General features: G+C 39.8%; 1 protein-coding gene across 2 annotated transcripts in view; it reads right to left on the reverse strand.

Annotated features, from left to right (window-relative positions):
• The window catches only part of Cep85l (centrosomal protein 85 like), a 120,005-nt gene that overhangs the window by 88,960 nt on the left and 10,993 nt on the right, over nt 1-20,052 (reverse strand). For both annotated transcript variants that reach the window (XM_036168929.1, XM_036168928.1), the window contains exon 2: nt 14,829-14,987. In XM_036168929.1, coding sequence (XP_036024822.1) covers nt 14,829-14,987 — 159 coding nt within the window. The remainder of the gene's footprint in view (nt 1-14,828; nt 14,988-20,052) is intronic.

The following is a 20,052-nucleotide window of genomic DNA, read 5'->3' on the forward strand; positions in this document are numbered from 1 at the left end:
AAATTCCACAGACTCTTTTTAATATTTTTAGTCTATTTCATCAATTTCTACCCTGATATTCCTTTCTATCTTCTGCTTTTGGTTTTGGTTTTTCAAGGCTTTAAGCCACATCTTCAAGTTATTTATTTGAGCTCTCTCTGATTTGGAGTGTAGGCACTCAGAGCTATACATTCCCACTTAGCACTGCCTTTACTGCATCCTACTGGGTTTGGTACTCATACAAATGCAATGCTCCTCTATTCTTTGGTCTGGATGACCTGCTTTTGGTGACAGTGAAGTATTATAGTCACCCACTATTTGTCAAACACTACTTCTAAATATGCTTAAATTATTAAGTGTATGAAAGGATGAAAGTTATACTTGAAAACATATTCATATTTATCCTAGTATTGTGTATTTTTCAAAGTATTGTACCTTTAAAAGAAAAGCCTGGTTAGTTCAGTTGGTTATAATATAGTACTCAATAAAGGAGGAAAGTCTATGTCCCTACATAGAGGTCTTACTAATGATCCAACACTAAAGTCTCAGACATAACTCTATCAGAAAACTGGAATATTGTATCATCTAAACTATGGAAGTCTATGACAAATCCAAGCATTTTGGCAAGAGAAGGAAGAGACAGCAAAGAGAACCTGGCTTTCACATTTTACTTTCCATGAGGTCTTAATTTTTTTTTTTCAGTTAACATAATTGTACCTCTTGGCCATATTTCTACAAAGGTGTTTTTATGATTCTCAAAGAGTCTAAAGTATCTCAGTAACATTGTTAGAGAAGTGAATACTACATCAGGTGATTATCTACTTCCCATGCTACTGCAAACACTGAAACATAATCACCAGGCCTGGCTGCTGCGTGGGGGCTAACAATGTGCTACTTTCCTATCTGCCTTCAGTTGCTTGGGATTTTTCAACTGCATAAAAGATCAACAATTGGTGATAAAAGCCACTTCATCAGATTACTTTTTTTAATGTCTTTTATGTGTTCAAGGCAGTCTCATAGAGCCCTAGGATAGGACTGAACTATCTATGTAATCAGCTTCTCAACTTCTGACCCTCCTGCTTTCATTTCTCAAGTGCTGGGACCACAGGTGGACAGCACTCTATGTGGGTTCTGGGATGCTTGGGATGGAACTGAGGGTTTCATGCCTATCAGGCAAGCACCTTACCAACTGGGCTACTTCCTTAGAACTACCCTTGAATTTGTTACTATAAATCTGAACACAACCAACAGAGAGTGTTTAAAGAATATGATCTTAAATTAAGGGCAGTAGTTACTCCTAGAAGTTCCTTACTAGAAAGTCTCAAACCATAGCATGCAAAAAAGTTACCTGGAATATGCTACCATCCATCAGTAAACTATGATCAGCACTGGTAGGAAGGGGCTCAGAAATCCCACTTTTAAACAAGCATTCTACTGCTCAATTCATGAGAACACCCATCATCTGGGTAGGACTCCAGTTCAGAAGATTTCAAGCTTACATATTCCAAGTTCAACTATGACCAGTACTCAGAGTTTTACGATAAAATATGACTTACTGTAACATCTGGAATTCATTACTGTCAAAAGTTAAAAAAAAATCAAAGGCTAGTCTATTTGTACACATATGTACATCCATAACATGCACATACAACACATGAATAAATAAACAAGGCCTCAAATATCTGAGGTATGAGGGTCTTGGGGGGACTAACTATTACTTCTGAGTCAAGAGAAGCATCTAGAAAATGTTAACTGTGTTAACTGTGTTAACCCTTTAAAAATATTAGTTTGCCCAGGGAAACTAATTAAAAATAGATGCAATGTATTTCCTAATGTGCTTTAAGTTACCTGATTGTAGTCACAAATCTCCAATGGAAGTTTTTGATAAGTCATTGAGTTCACATCGAAACTACAACAGTGCAATCTAAAACCAGCTGAGAAGCAGTAGCTTCACAAACTACAGAACAGAATCTGTAGCATTCAGGAAACCATAAAAGAGCTAGTGACAGATGTTAAAACTGTTTAAGGACATCACTATAACCTAGAAATGTAAGTGAATTACATTTAAGCTAACATTTCTGAATCTTTAACAAAATCTCAACTTTGTTATCTTTATGAACACAATGATTCTATGTTCTTATATAGAACCTCCCACCTCCACATCTTCTCTGATCTACTCTCCTATGACAAGAAGGAACTAAGTGCAAAAGCGTTTCTATCCTAGATCCAAATGATAATAATAAATCATAAGGTTTTAGTTAAAAATAAAGCCTCAAATCAAAACATTCTGATTTAAAATAAAGGAGCACAATTATTAATCAATATGAATTATAATATTTTACTTGAACCACAAGGCAATCATTTTTACATATCATAATAGGGTTTTTTTTCTTTCACTTTCTTGTTAATACCATAATCACAGTGTACTGTAACAAATGGGCAAAACATTTTTACATTGTAAGTAATTGTTTCCTTTTTAAAATTAGTATTTCAAAGTAGTCTGTATATCTTAGGTAAATATTTTAAAATAGTTTGTGGGTACTTTGATCTACAACCATAAATTGAAGAACTGGCCCATAAAGGTTGTCTTACTTAACCAAGCACAGAACTCAAAACAGAAGCCTGGGCTGTTTCTCCATCTACTGTTAGCTGGACAACACTGCACTCCCTGCTCAGGCCTTTTCTTTGTTCTTTCTAAGCGTAGGCATGTCAGCGTTCCGAAAGACTTTGGAGTGAAAGAAGACAGTGTCAGTTCCTCCACTAGAAAACTGCAACCTCTGGACACACTACTAAACTGTTCGAAATTAAGATGGTTGAATTGTATCTCAAGATTTCACAGTTTATATTAATTATATTATATTGCAAAATGTATGGGTTTTCTGTTTGACTGGTTTTAAGATAGGGTCTAGCTATTATACAGATGACACTTATTTTCAATTTTCTATATAGCCCATTCTGCTCTGGGTCTCATAATCCTCCTGCCTCAGGCTTCTGAGTATTGACACAAATGTATGGCACCACACCTACCTTACAGAGGACATTTTTATTCATTGTAAGACCACGAATGTTGTGATATCTCAAAGTCATAAGTACTGATGAGGACACAGGCCTGTAATACCTTGGCTATATATTGTGATCAAGGCAAGCCTAGGATACATAAGACCTAAAAACAGGAGGGTGAGGGAGAAGGTATGGTCTTTACCTCCTGAATGACCTCATTTTCTTCTTCTCCTGTCTCTCTCTTCTTGTGAATAAGTTACCATCAACTCCTACTCAAAAACAGCAAGCAGTCCCTTGACATCCAATTCAGCTTTTCTGTGCTGTGCCTTCCCGTGCTCTGACTTACTCTCAGACTCTGACCACGCTGACCTCTCCACCTAGGCGGTCTGTACTCCTCTAACCCTGCCCAGCCAGCACCTCCCACCTTCCTGGACTCTGTTTAAACGAATCCACAAGACATACACTTACTCCACCTCCCCATCCTCCCACTGCCCAACGTCATCCTTACCTTAAACATGCTTCACTTACGGATTGCTTCCTTATTTTACAACACTTGCTTTCCTACTGCATAAGTAGTCTTAGGCAACTTGTAAGAGCAAAGTTTTGGGGGCTTACAGTTCTCGGGTGATAAGAATCCCAAATGGCAGAGCAGAGTCAGGTGGCTGGAGCAGAAAGCTGAGAGCTCACATCTTAAACCATAGGTACAAACAGAGTATGAACTGGAAACAGCTCTCCGCTTTGAAATGTAAAACCCACCCCTGGTGACACACCTCCTCCAGCAAGGCTACATCTCCTACACCAACACCCAAGCAAGTGTTCAAACATCTGAGCCCGTGAGGGACATTTTCATTTGAACCACTACAGTAAGGTCATCATTCAAACCACAATTCCAATTCACGTTCCACAGAAATATCTCTCTTATCCACAGTCAGTCTTCTAGCATCCAATCTCCTCCTTAGTCACAATTCTTCAGTCTTTATTGTGTCCTAAAAGTCCTGCCCTACTTACCCTGTCTTTATATTTTGACAGTTTTACCCATATAAAATAACTTTTAAATAAGACTATCTTCTAGGAACAAGCCTTACATTAAATGATTGTCTTTTAGAATATCTATATAGTACTATACAACATACCATGAAAGTTATCAATTGTTTCTTGTATTAATAAAAATCTGGCAAGGAAAGGAGCTGAAGTTTAGCTTGGAAGTGAAAGCACAAACTAAGGCAAGTTTACCAGCCCCTGCAAAAGAAAAAGACGCCTTCAGTCATCCTGTTCAAGGAAATAGGGAAACTCATGCTGCCTATCCCTGAAAGATCACAGGAGCTTGTGTTTCGTGCAATTATTTGGTGAGGAAAACAGATTTGCTACTACTAACACAAATTGGCTTCACACTAATTCACAGAATAAAAATAAAAAACCTTAAAGAGCAGTAGAAAAGGGTTATTATCTGAAATGCAGGCAAATCCAAGAACTTCAGCAATTATGAAAACGACAGTCTTCTCAGTGAAGGAGGTTCAGATGTTCTGCTGGCACTGTCATGAAGAGGACGGCACCCCAGTCTCTTGGGCAAACTGAGAAAAAGCGTCCAGCGGAGAGCTCTAGAGTTTCCTGATTAATGTCATACTCTTGGAGCTTAAGTAATTCACTATAGAGTTATCGAGCTTTTAAGTCAAAACTTCAAAACCTACAGCAATTTTCTCTGGATCTCCAGTGATGATCTGAGAAGGAACACAGGAACCTCGAAGGTTAGGAAAGTGAATGAGCTACTTAACGCAAAACTTTCAAACAATCCTAAGAGAACAGAGCACAGACTCCGCAACTTTTAAATCCCCGTCTGTTATCTTCGCTAATATCTCATATCATTATGATATCGCTAAAACTAATATCATTATCACAATAATAAAAGTTGTTATGTTCACTAATAACTTTTAAAGTTTGTTAATGAAAACCAAAAACATGGTCTAACACTTTGAGTACAGTTCCTGGCTTCCTTTTTAGATTCAGTTTCATTCAAGCTACTCTCCAGCACTTTTTTATGCCTTTCCATTTACCCTCACATTTACCCTCACTGTACAGAACACTGTAGACTAAACTGTGTCTCTTCTCTCTCTCTCTCTCTCTCTCTCTCTCTCTCTCTCTCTCTCTCTCTCTGTCTCTGTCTCTCTCTGTCTCTCTCTCTGTCTCTCTCTCTGTCTCTCTCTCTCTCTCTCTCTCTCTCTCTCTCTCTCTCTCTCTCTCTCTTTGGTTTTTCAAGACAGGGTTTCTCTGTGTAGCTTTGCACCTTTCCTGGAACTCACTCTGAAGTCCTGGCTGGCCTTGAACTCACAGAGATCCACCTTCCTCTGCCTCCCAAGTGCTGGGTTTAAAGGTGTGCACCACCACCACCACCACCACCACCACCACCATCCAGCTGAACTGTGTCTCTTAATGTGTCATATCACACTTAAGATAAGCTAAAATCATTCTCTCTCTCTCTCTCTCTCTCTCTCTCTCTCTCTCTCTCTCTCTCTCTCGATAACACACACCACACACACACACACACACACACACACACACACACACCAGTAAATATGATATTTTGATAAGTGATTTTGAAAATCAGTCCTTTGCAGACATAATCAAAATTAAGGTAACAGTCATACAGAATTAGATAGGAGCAAATGCCATAGACTGGTATTTTCAAACATCATTTCCCTTATAAGGAGAAGAAAGAGAAACTTCTGAAGACAAAGGGGACTTCTTGAAAAGGAGACAAATATTTTGCCTGAGGCCTTCAGAGGAAAAGGTTTTCCAACATCCTGGTTTTAGATAGTCTAAAATTCTTCAAGGAGATAAAGGTGAACCTTCCCTTCTGATTTGTATCCAAGAGACAGATTCTAGATGGGGAGCTCACTACAGAAGCCTTGCAAACCTGGAACTGCAGCTCTTAAGCCTTTCTGAAGACCTTAGGGTCGGCTAGATTTTGTGAAGCTAATCTAGGGTCTGGATACTTGGGGCCTGCTAACAATTTTAGCAACGGGAGGAGGGGGACAAGGTTCACTATGTAGCCCTGGCTGGCCTGGAACTCAAGTCTGCCTGCCTCTGCATCCCAAGTGCTAGGATTAAAGGTACCGGCCAGCATGCCCAGATGCTAACAACTGCTAAAGTTATTAATCTAATAATTTCCATAATTTTAATATCATTTTCCTATTATCTTCATATAGCTTTTGGTTCTTTTATTTAAATTTTAGCAGAGTTTCAGGGGGCAATAAAGAAGTGTATTTAATTTGGCATTTTAACCTAAAAACTTGCTTGAATTTCTTCTTGTAAGGTATAAAAATATATAAGAATATGTGTGTACACATACACACATAATTAATTTAAATGGATACTTAGTGAAATATTTAACCATTTTCCTTTCTTGTATAGACTCTTAAAGTTGCTTCACACTTTTCAGTATGGCAGTAAATATTCTTGTACATATTATATAGTTTCACCTGTTACACAAGCCTATGCTGAGTGAGAAAATTACATGTTACCTACAATTTGGTTCTGGTGGGTTGTTTTGTTTTTGGTTTTCTAGTTGGCTAGTTTGGTTTGGCTTGGCAATACTGAAGATCGAATTCACAGCCTTGTGCATGACCCCTAAACATTTTACTACTACACTCCCAGCCCCGCTTACATACAGGTACGTTATCTGACCCTTTGTCTCACTTTATCTGAAGGATGGGAAGAAGAATAGCTATTGTGCCTGGAATAGAGTAACAGCAATATAGATGTTAACACTGCCAAGCTTCCTCTCCGAGGAGTAATATTTTCAGCTTTGCTCAGATCTGGAGATCACTGTGTATTTTGGAGAAAGGAGGGTCAGTTTCATTGGTGAGAATCAGCATCTCATCTGACATTCATTTCACTACAACTAAATCTGATCACTTTTTCAATGCTATTGGTCATCTGCAATCCATCAAATAGATTTCTTGTATTTTTTACCTGTGTTAAAGTACTAAATACATAAAATTTTATATATAAATACCAACTTTGGGCATTATATTTGTGGCTCTTTAAGTGTTAACAATATTATTAGTTTTATTTAAAAATTTTACTCTGAGCCAGATGGTGGTAGCACAATCCTTTAATTCCAGCACTCGAGAGGCAGAGGCAGGCGGATCTCTGTGAGTTCAAGGCCCACCTGGACTACAGAGTGAGTTCAGGAAAGGTGCAAAGCTACACAGAGAAACCCTGTCTCGAAAAACAAAAAACAAAAAAAAAATTTTTACTCTGTGTTATCTCTTTTATTTTCTAACATTAAGAAGTATTACAGTTTAAAAGTTAGAAATATTCTTAGGCAAATTGACAATAAAATCAATATCCTATTGACTGACAGCCAAGTTATGAAAGCTAGTAATATTTAAATATGATTTACCAAAAAAGCAGTGGAAAAAGAAAAGGTATTTTCCTAGTACTGCTGTCTAAATACAACTAAAAGTATTGAATATTACATATAAAATGAACAAGAGACCTGAAAGGTTAGAAGAAGGCAGACCATGCAGGGACCTGGAAAGAGGGACAAGGAAAAGGGGCATTCTTTATGTTTCCTTTTTGCCCTACGGCTCTAAGACTTAGGAACAGCAAAATCAGAAATTCAAAATGACCAACAGGAATGTCCAAAAGAACCCCAACAAAAGCTCATTCTTGCTAGCCCAAGAACAAAGAAAGAATACAGCAAGAAGACAGAAAAGGTCTGTATGGTTAACTCCATTCACTAACCAGCCAGGACAGAAAGCAGTGTAGCCCAACCTGCACCCTCACCAACCAACACCAACTGAGAAACCTAAGCTTCCAATCTTGTCAAGCTGTAATAAAGTATCCAAGGGCCTTACAACAGTGACATCAAAGAAGGCCACACAGGGAGACAGGAGCCTCATCCCCTGTCTGTGAGGATCACGCACGCACACACGCACGCACATAAGGCATGAGGACCAGGAACTAAAGAGGAAAAAGCATGTAGTTAGTTTAAGCTTTGGAGCAACACAGTTCAGCTGAGATTCATGTGGAGGACTCAGAAGCTTCCAGCCTGAGGAAACAAGATCACCTGAGGAACTAGCAAGGTGAGATAGCTGTGGCTTGTTCTGCTTCTCTGATCTTCCAGCATTCACCCCAATAACTGACCTCGGGTTTTTGTTCTTATTAATAAGAACGCTTTAAGATTCATGTTACATCTGGCGCCCAATGTTCGAGGCATGAATTCATTAAAAAGCCTGTTGCCTGTGGCCTTGCGGGCCCAGCTCAGGCCCGAGGCACACTCGGCCGGTTGTGGTGAAGAAGGCAGAGGCAGGAGGATCCCGAGTTGAGGCCAGCCTAGGAGAACTTCGGCCGGGGCAGAGACACAAACAGTGTCGGTGGGACCATGGAGGCAGTGGCTGCTGCTTCGAGTTGCCGGCTGCTTCTCATCGTGTTGGTGACTTTGGTGATACTGCTACCTGGAACAAAGAATTTACTGCTGCTTGTTCATAGAAGAATTGCCAGGACCAGTGTGTTACAAGAAAGGATCGGCAAAGGTCAGTTTGGAAAAGTTTGGCAAGACAAATGGTGGGGAGAAATTGCTGTGAAGATATTCTCTTCTAGGGAAGAACGTTCATGGTTCCAAGAGACAGACATTTATCAGACTGTGATTGCTCCAAACCACAGAGGAGGCGCACACAAAAAAAAATCTAAAGGGAACCATGATCATGCCTAACAGTGACTTTGAAATCTTCTAAAGGATGATGGGACTCCACAATGATGATGCCAGATGGACTATGGTAAAGCCATTAACACCATGGAAAGATCGACTCTGGACTACAAACTGCTCAGGACAATTTTGAGATGGCTGGCTGAGATGATACAGCCTGACAGACTACTTGAACAAGGACTTGAAACAAGCCCTGCACTTTCTCATTATGCAGTGGCTGGACAAATGATATAGGACTTGACAATTAACCCAAAAATTTTCTTTTCAGGATCCCCTAAAGATGGATGTAATTTTAAGAAAACAACACCCACATCCCCAAAAGGTGGGATGGGAAGTTTTTGGTTGTTTAATGAGTTTTGGATATCATCATTGTTTATGATGATTGGTTACAAGTTGTTAATTGTTAATGGTCAGAAAAAAAGCTGAACATGAAGATTAGATTCAAAGGTTTTGTTTAAAAAAGAAAAGGGAAAAAGGAGAATATAGATATGAGGTAGATCACTGAATCTACTCTGAGAAAAAAGATGAAGAAATAATAGGATAAATGGGTAGATCACTGAATCTACTCTAAAAAGAAAAAAGATATAAAAATGACAAAAGGTAGATTACTGAATCTGTTATGAAAAGAAAAATACTTTTAAAAAGGAACTACTTGTTTTAAACAGGATAAGTAATGAAAATTTTTGTCTGAGTTTATCAAATGTTACTGGACTGGACATTATTATAGATAATGGGAGTTTTTCACCTGAATCTGTCAAATGTTAATGGACTAGACATCATTAATCTTGACTGTGTATATTGTATATACTTATTGGATATGATTTTTCTTGTATTAGTTATAACCTTTTTTTAATTTTAGACAAAAACGGGAAATGTGGTGGGTATTGTGTTCCCTGAAATATTGTGTGTTCCCCGAAATAAACATATCTGGGGTCAGAGAACAGACAGCCACTAGAACAGAGCCAGAAATGGTGGCTAGAAAATGGGAAGAGTAAGCCATAACAGAAGTTGGGCGGTGGTGGTACACACCTTTAATCCCAGCACTTGGGAGGCTGAGCTAGCCAGATCTCTGAGTTCAAGGCCACTTTAGAAACAGCTAAGCGTGGTGACCCACGCCTTTAATCCCAGGGAGTGGGGGCAGAAAGAAAAGGGTATATAAGGCATGAGGACCAGGAACTAAAGAGGAAAAAGCATGTAGTTAGTTTAAGCTTTGGAGCAACACAGTTCAGCTGAGATTCATGTGGAGGACTCAGAAGCTTCCAGCCTGAGGAAACAAGATCACCTGAGGAACTAGCAAGGTGAGATAGCTGTGGCTTGTTCTGCTTCTCTGATCTTCCAGCATTCACCCCAATAACTGACCTCGGGTTTTTGTTCTTATTAATAAGAACGCTTTAAGATTCATGTTACACGCACATGCACACACTGACAGAAGAGATCTGCCCTAATGGAGACTCTGGACGTCCATCACCTCCAGATGTTTGAAACAATCCACATTGGGATCAGTGATGTTACCAAGGGAAACCTAGACCAGCAGTAAGAAAGTGCTCTCCTCTATCCCCGGGTATCAAAAGAGGACATCCAATTCATCCATTTGAAAATAAAAGAACCAGTATTCCATTCCTTTCAATGGAAGAACAATATCTAATTAAGCCAGGTAGCAAAAAATTGTTAAGTAAGTAAATGCACTCTACATAATCTTCAGGTGCAAAGGGGAAGTCACAAAGTATAAAACATACTGAACTTGTTGCTCTTGCAGGTGACCCAGGGTTCAGTTCCCAGTCCCTACATGGCAGCTCATAAGCATTCTAACACCAGTTCCAGGAGATCTGTCACCCTCTTCTGAATTCAAAGGCACGTGATATGTTTACATATGTGCTGGCAAAGCACACATATAAAATAATAAATATCTAAAGTATTACACAAACATACACTCAACTGAATAAAAATGAAAATACAAACTTCTGTGAGACATAGGTAAAGCAGTTTCTGAGAGGGGAGACGTTGCAATTTAGATCTTAAATGTCCCCACATTCGGCTATTTGTTCAGGGGAAGGGTATATGCCTCAGTGTGTAGAGGTCAGAGGACAGTCCTCTCCTCCATATGGGTTCAAGGACTGAACTAAGGTTGGGCTTGGTGGCAAAGGCCTCCATCACCTGAGCCATCTCACCAGGTATCCTGTTTTAGAGGCTTGGTCCCCAGAGGGCAGTATTGAGAGGTTCTGTAAACTTGAGTGGTATTCAGGACATAAGGAAAGCATGGAATCTTCTTCCCCTCCCTCCTCCTCCTCCTCCCCACTCCAACTTCACAGTAAGGAGGTGAACAGCTCTCTATGACACTCCCCCCATATTGTGCTGGTGTGGGGAGAGTTTAATTAAAACGATGAGCCCAAGAGGTCTTGGGATGAAACCTCTAAAACAGGCATCAAAATAAACCTTCTTATTGTAAGCTATTGGTTTCAGTATTTGTTACAATAGGGAAGGGCAGCTTTGCATTTACTCATATCTGACTGTGAACAGGTTTTGGAATTACTCTACAGGTACTTAGAGAAGGGGGTCTCTATCCTTGCCATACATTTCACACGTTAGAAAGGGATGGGACTGTCCCACATTAAGAGTTTTTGTTTATCTACTTATTTGCTTGGATTTCTTTTGCTTGTTTGTTTGTTTGAGACAAGATCTTATTACATAGTCTAGGCTGAACTCAAATTCGTGGCAATCTTCCTGCTTCAGCCTCCTAGTGCTGATATACACCATACCCAGCTCACAGGAAGACAATCAGGCTAGAGAAAGCTTTGAGTCGTACAAGCCATGTTTAATAAGCAATTCCAGAAAAGAGCTCCAATCAGAATGCTGACAAGAATCCAGTCTTGCTTTGGTCCAATTTCTTCTGATTCCTCTATTCCTCTTTTGGTATAGGAATATTTGCTTTTTGCCTCTTATACCAGAGAAGCTGAAACTTTACTTTTTGGTTTTTTTATAAGGGCTCACAACAATATTACAGAAGAAAGCTTTGAATTTAGACCTTTGAGCAATGCTAACCAGTAAAAATGTAGGAAACTCTTTAGAGTTTAAATATTTTTAACAATGTGAGATAAACATAAACTTTTGGAACCAGAGGAAGGATGTACTTTGCATCTCAAATGCACCAAAGCTCATGTGTAAAAGTTTACAAGATCCCCAGCGTGGTGCTACTGAGAAGTGGTATAAACTTTAAGTTTGGGAGCGGGAGTGTTCCTAAAACATATCTTTATACCTGTATTCCAGAGGCTTCTATGAGCCTGGTCTCCTCCAATTCTCTTTCAGTTCCTGGCCGTGAGGTGAGCAGTTTTGCTCTACCATGCAATCTGCCATGGTGATCCCCACTAGAGGCCTAATAGGCACAGGCCACCTAATCATGGACAAGAGCCTCTAAAACAGTGAGCTGAAATAAACCTTTACTCTGAACAGTCTGATTTTCTCATCTATTCGTTGTTGAGAGAGAAAAGCAGAGATAAAGAGAGAGAAGAGAGAGAGAGCGTGTACACATTTAAAAGAAGTCTCAATAATCTAACTCCCTACCTGAAGAAACTAGCAAAATAAACCAAACCTATGCAGAAAGGAATTAAGAAAAAGAAAATCATTGACGGTGAAAACAAAAATAAAGATATGGTTATCTTAAATGATCAATAAAATTGGCAACCTAGAACTGAGACTACGAAGGAAAAAAAGGGAAATTATGCAAACAGAAATGAGCAGGGACTATGACCATAAACCCTACAGACATCACTGTAGGGATGCTGCAACTACACAGCACATACACAACGATCCACTAGGAATTTCCTCTTAAAAATTATCACAGCTCATCTAATTTGAAAAATTTGACTAGCTCTGTAAATATTAAGAAAATTTCTCACTTAATTAAAAAATTATCTATAGCTCCAGACTGAAGAAAATGATTTAAAAATAAACAACTTTGCCGGGCAAAGAGTCTCACGTGAGCTCATTGTCTTTATCTCTATGGGTATGTTTGTGAGGGATTAATTTGATTGTTAACTGCGGTAGGAAGGAAGGCCTAGCCCATCGTGGATGGTACCATTCCCAGGATGGGCCAGTTGAGTGTAAGCACAGCATAGCAGTCAGGCAGCTGGGGTACATCTGTTTCACTCTGCTCCTGACTGTAGATATGATTCAAGCTCCTGCCACAGTGCTTTCCCTCAGTCATGACCGTAGTCTGTCAGTATAAGCCAAATGAGCACTGTCTCCCCAAAGTGATTCTGTCAGGCTGTTTTATCCTGGCAGCAGAAATGAATGTAGAAGACCGGCCCTGATGGAGTGACCCTTCACCATGCAGCATCCTTCCTCTCTTGTGTCTTGTTGGGATTTGGTAAGGGCAATGAGAACAGTAGCTGAGACATACCAGATCTATAGTTCAGATTAACGTTTATTCAGAATTGTATGCCTTCTGAATTTGGAAGGATTTATAAATGTGTCGATTCACCGTAATGTATCATACAGTGTACCTTTAGTGCCTTATGAATCTTCTGCCCATTTGCCTTTCCCAATGCTCATCTCCCATCTCTGGTCTTGTGCAAGTTTTGTGCTGAATTCATGGGTGCAAGAGCCATGTTATGACTAAAAGATTTTATTTTTAAATCAGGAAGGGCGATTGGATATCATCAAATATTTTATGTGGATTTCAACATGAGCTTATATATTTGGTGGTGGATTTTACTGCTTCATGTGTCAAGTGTTCAGAGATGTACTACTAAAGAGCATGCATCACTTGGCTTTGCAGTACCAGGAAACACCCTGTATCATTATGTGCTTTTAAAAGTATAAATTGCTGAATTCTGTTTGCTTGTACTTTGTTAAGGATGTGTGTACGTGTGTGTATGAATGCTTTTCTTTCCTTTTTCCTATTTTTGCAATCAGGCTTTATACTACCCTTTAAAAATGAAGTGGTTAGGTATTTATGCTTTCTGAAAGACATGGAAAAAGTTGTTTTATTTTATTTATTTATTTTTGTTTTTTTCGAGACAGGGTTTCTCTGTGTAGCTTTGCACCTTTCCTGGAATTCACTTGGTAGCCCAGACTGGCCTCGAACTCACAGAGATCCACCTGCCTCTGCCTCCTGAGTGCTGGGATTAAAGGAGATTCTAAGCTGTGACGAGCTGACATTCACAACTAACATAGGAGCAGAGACGACATGGTGACATAAATGGCCCACAGCTGTGGCTGGGAGGCATCACAGCTGGGCAGACAAGAAGGCAGAGAAAGAAGGATGCCAGCCCTCATCTGCCTTTCATTTTCTTTGTTTATTGGGTCCAAGACCCGGGTCTGTCTGCCTCAGTTAAACTATACTGAAGATGCCCTGGAAGATCTGCTCCCAAGTGGTACATCCCCTATGTAATTCAAAAGTCCTCTCGAATTGACATGAAGATTAACTATCAGCATGTGATTGTGATGCACTCAAATGAGAATGGCCCCCATAGACATCCATGTTTGAATATTTGGCCCATACTTGGGAAATGCCAGGAAAGGATTAGAAGGCATGGCCCTGTTGGAGGAGGAGAGGCACTGGGAGCAGGCTGGAGCTTCAAAAGATTCTCACCCTTCCCGGTGTACTCTCTGCCTCCTATTTAAGGCTCAAGATGTGAGCTATCAGCTACTATTCTAGCAGTTTACCACCTCTGCTCCCTCTTCAGAGAGGCTGTAAACCCTCTGAAACTGTAAACCCAAAATACGCTCTTTCTCTTAGAAGTTGCCTTGGTCATGGTATCTTATCTGAGCAACAGAAAGTAACAATACAGTAATAAACAGCAATACAGGTTCATCAAATAATAATGAATGCATTACTCTGGTCAAACAGCAATAATAGGGAAGGGTGTACATGGATGGGGACAGGGTATACATGGGGAATCACTTTCATCTTCAATCAGCTTTACTGCTGCTCTCAAAATACACATAAATAAAAATAAAAATCTTTTTTGAATGCAGGGGAAAACCAAATATAGAGAGAATTTGATATTTTATATGTAGCAACACTACATACTACCAACAACACAAACACTACCTTATACTCTTTAGAATCACCTCTTGAAAAACCTCAGTTTATACCACTCTCCATCACCTCACCTTACCTTACTCTACAGTAGCTTACCTTCCACGCTGTCAGAACAGGAAGTGCCAATGCCAGTGTCTCCACTGTCAGAAGTTATACTGTGTCTCCTGATATGGCTATGTCGATGGCTAGATGGAACAGTTGTAGCCTGCCACAATGACTCATTACCAGGTAACCATGCTGATGAATAATCCAAGCCTATACAGGGAAAAAATACAAAATTAACACATGTGCAATATCTGTGAAAAGGCAAAGGTTTTTTTTTTTAACCTTATAAAAAAAATACATAGTATTTAAGAGGTTATTTTTCACCCAAAATAAAAATAACCAACAAGATTCAAATTCATTGAATAAAAACTACATATCACAGGGATGACTACTGAATGCTGACTCTGCACCTTCTGATCGCAGAACCACTTTCTGCTTCTAGTTACTCAACTTTTAAAGATGGACTGCTGCTATCTGATTTAAAATCACAGCTGAGACTAGGCATGGTGGTACATGCCTTTAATCCCAGTACTCAAGAGGCTGAGGCAGGCAGACTTTAAGGATCTCTTTGAGTTCGAAGCCAGCTTAATCTACATAGCGATTTCAGGATAACCTAGTGAGACCCTATCTCCAAAGAGTAAAATCTAAAACTAAGCCAACCCCATGCCGCCAAGTGTGTGGGCACACAACTGTGACCCCAGCACTCAGGAAGTGCTGGCAGGATTCAACCACACAATGAGGAGGCCCACCTGGACCACTGACACAAGGTCTCGAAAACAAACCAACCAACAACCCAGAAAGCTAGATCTATCTTCAAATGTCAACAGTTTGCCCTAGAATATTTCAATCAGACACCTCGGATTCCACACACAGACCTTAGCTGGGAGCTGACCTGGGGAGGGGGGAGGGGGGCGTCTAGATGAATCCTGTTACATGACCAGAAGATATTGAATGTGCTCATCATGAAAGGTTTCTTTAAAAAGTTTCTACTGTAGCCTAGCCATTTAAAATATAGTGTATCTCTTCACAGAAGTTTTGTTTTTTTAATTATCTTTTGCTAAATTGTTTACTAAAACTTCATTTAAAAAAGTTTCAAATAGAGCCAGACAGTGGTGGCCTACCTTTTTAATCCCAGCACTCAGGAGGCAGAGCCAGGCAGATCTCTGTAAATTCAAGGCTAGCCTAGTCTACAGAGTGAGTTCCAAGACAGCCAGAGCTGCTACAGAGAGAACCCCTGTCTGGAAAAAAACAAAACAAAAGTTTCTAATAAAAAACATCACACACCAAAATTAAGCCAACCAAAGTCTGTATGTACATCTCAATGAACATCTACACAGTTAGCACAGCCATACTGAAGCTGTGGAACTTCACATTGGATTTTACACTCCCGTATATTTTCATGTACTTACCCACTCCCAAAACAAAAAACTCATGACAGAGTTAGAACAAGAAAACAAATTTAACAGCACAGTAAAATAGTCTCAAAAATTCAACTGATTCATAATAAATGACTCAGTCTGTTCATTCTTCTATTTGGAAGAAAGGCTTGCTCATCCTAGAGTACATAATAGCAAGCCAAGATGTTTACAACACAGTAATTCCTAAAAGCCTTACTAAGGGGATTTTTTTTTTAAGGATTAGAAAGATATACAAGTCTTTCTTTCAGATTTCCTTTTCCACAGTAAGACAATCTCGGTTTAACTATATGGTAGATAAACCTTGAACGATGTCAAATATGAGTGATGGTTAATTTTGTATGTGAACTTGACTGTATCACTGGACCATAGGGTGCTTATATATTTGGACAAACATTTCTTAAAAGAAACATTATTACACTTATTAATTTAGAGAAAGAGAGAAAGACTCTGTGTGTGTGTGTGTGTGTGTGTGTGTGTGTGTGTGTGTGTGTGTGTATGAGGAGGTCAGAGGATAATTTGCGAGGGTTGTTTTCTCCTTCTACCATGTGGGTACTGGGGAATCACACTAAAGTCTCCAGGCTTAGCTGCAAGTGTTTCTACCAGCTGAGCCAGGTCACTGGCCCTGGACCAACCTTTCTGTAAGGGTATTTTGGGCTGAGGTAACATTTGCATTGGTATTATGGTGAAGGACTCTGCTCTCCTCAATGTGGGCAGACTTTATCCAAGCAGCTGAAGATCTGAATAGACAACAAACTTAATTAGAGATTTTTTTTTTTAAATGCCTAGTGACCTCTGAACTAAAACATTTGCTTTTCCTGTGTTTGGACTTGAAATGGACCATAGGTTTCCTGGGTGTTGAGCTTACTGGCCAAGACTAGAACAATACCCTCAGCAACCTGCCACTTCACCAAGTCTGGTGTCTTTGTCAGTGTGCATCTAAGAGAGTTCCTAGAATCATAACCTACTGGATCTATTTCTTTGGAAAGCACTAATACAGTTTTGGGAGAACTAGAAAAACTATGAAAATAATAACCAGCGTCTAGTTTCCCTCACTGTATGTACTTTAACATAACCTCATCAACAGACTTCCAAAGCTAATGAGTGCAACCTCAATACCTAGAACCTAGCACATACCAAAAGCTATATTTAAAATCTACAAAGAAAAAAAATGGCCTAAAACACTCCGCTTTCACTTCTGAATACTCTAACTTCTGTCTTTGAATCATAAAATAATACAGGTGAATACAGGTGTTCCTTGACTTAAATGGCTATATCCTTATAAGCCCATCATAAATTTAAAATATCACAAGTGATAAATGAATTTCAATACTCCTACCAAACATCCATGCTCAGTGACACCATATACTGTAGAGTATCACTATGTGTCCTTGTGAAAAGACGGCTGACTGAGCTTTGCCTACAAGTAACCTGTCACTAGAACAGGGAAAGATCACCTTTGAAGGCAGTCTCTACTACATATGCACCATTCTTGCCATCACACATTAGGGACTTTATATGCAGAAGAGCCTCTCCTGAATTAGCTGCTCAGAGAAATGGCTTCAGAATTTCCTTCAGCAGCCTGCAACCTTATAAGCTGTACTTCTTTTATTCAAACACAGAAACAGGCCACTATGAAGTGGATGAAGTCATCAACTGTTATCTAAAATCATTATAGGGTATAGACAAAGGTATAGATAAACTTCAACACCCAACAAAAATTTTAAAAATGGATAAAAGAGATATCTAAGAAATGCACAGATAGATGAAAAATTATAGTTAAAAAAAATCCAAGTTCACTGTCAAATAATTAATGTGAAATCCAAAAGGTAACCTAGCCGAGACATTGGAACAAAGAACAAAATGCTCCCAAATACTCCTAAAGACAGTTTTAATGTGTACATTACAAAAAAGGAAACAAGAAAAAAGGAAAAAACAAAAGCCAGGTAGTGGTGGCGCATACTTTAATTCCAACACTCCAGAGGCAGAGGCAAGAGGATCTTTGTGAGTTCAGTGCCAACCTGATCTATAGAACAAGTTCCAGGACAGTCAGTGCAACACAGAGAAACCTGTCTTTAAGAAAAGAAAAAAAAGACAAAAAACTGGAAATGGGCATAGTATAATCCTAGCAGTCTGAGGCAGGAGGATGGGAAGACAAATTAGCCTGGAGAACATAAGGAAACTGTATCCAAAAAAACAAAAAAGCCACAACCACTTTAAAAGAGCAAATAGAAATGTGTAAATATAAACTCTGGAAAAGTGGATCTCTAAACAGAAGACAGTTCCTTAAAAACTGTTTCCGATTAAAGAAAAGGCAAAAGGAACAGAACTTTGACTATTAAAATAATGTCCGTGTAGGGGACCAGATGGCTTAGCAAGGAAAGGGGCTTGCCAGCGTACCTGACCCCCTGAGTTTGGTCCCCCAGACCCCGGAACCCACATGGTGAAAGGAGAACATCTGACTTCCACACTTGCACTGGTTTGGGTATACACACACACACACACACACACACACACACACCCCTACACGCACACACAATAAACAGGGAACTAAATGTAAAAAGCAATAGTGTTACTAATGATCTAAAATGCTTACTTTGTCATTTTAAAAGGAAGGCTCAGCCAGTACAGTACTTGCTCCACAGCACATGGGCCTGAATTCAGTCCCTAGCACCCCCACAAAGCCAGATGTAACCCACACCTGTGAGCCAAGCGGTGGGGGAACAGAGACCAGAGGGTGGCAGGGGCATTCTGACTCCTCTGTCACCAAGATGGAAGCACTGCTTTAAGGATATAAAAATCTCATGACCCCACCCACTAGACTATAAGACCTTATGTTTGATTTTTCAAAACTCATTTCACCTCCTGGGAATGCCTGAGGACAGAACAAACAAAAAAAAAAAATATATTCCTCACCCTGGATATACAGGAAACTGGGCATCAGAAGATGTTTTATTTTCTGAGGCTTGTCTGAAGCACAAACATGTTAGCACCAAGTCTTCCATAAAGCATGAGCACACCTACAAGTGCACTTGGGATAACAATGCATTTCCTCCTCTACTGATGACAACAGGAAGCCACCAAAAACAAGCCCAGCATATGGCAGAGCAAATACACACATTCTCATGAAGAGCTGGCTGTGCAGCACAAATCATAAATATTAATTAGTCTGGGGTGGGGGGCATGCCTCACTAGCCCAGGCCTGCCTGGAACCCTATGCAGCTGAGAATGGCCTTGAGCTCTTTGAATTCTCAATCCTCCTGCTTCCACCTCCACACACTAGTTTTCAAAACTGTAAGTTGCTAGTCACTAATGGGTCCTCAAATCAATTTAGACACCAATATTTTTAAATATCAAAGTGCACTGATCATTATACCACAAAGCATAAAAATCTTACATTTTAACAACTCTGAATTATTTAAAAAAAAAAAAGTGCTTTGTCACAAAGTTTAAGCAATAGCCTTCAACTCCCTTAACTCTTCTGTTGCTGTGACAGAAATCAACGTATGGCACAGACTCAAGAATAAGCCCCCAAAATAACCCAGGCAGCCAACCAACCTGGATCAAACGCTTCACGGCATTTCTGATTCCACCTCCACAGCTGTCACAGACCACATTTTGCAGCTGTAGAGCTGTAATCAGTAATCCCGAGAAAGATCTGCTCCTAAGAGAGTAACTGCCAAACCAACCACTACCCATCTATCAAAATCAGCTTCAGAATCGGGGAGGGGGTAGGTGCCATGCTCCTGCTGACAAGATCTATGGGTTCCTGCTGGTACAGCAAGAAAACTCCAACTCACGTTTGGGAATTCTTCACCACCTGGGCAACATCCCACTCAAACACTATGCAGCTCCAACCT

This window comes from Onychomys torridus, chromosome 19 (genome assembly GCF_903995425.1).
Source record: "Onychomys torridus chromosome 19, mOncTor1.1, whole genome shotgun sequence".
NCBI lineage: Eukaryota > Metazoa > Chordata > Mammalia > Rodentia > Cricetidae > Onychomys > Onychomys torridus.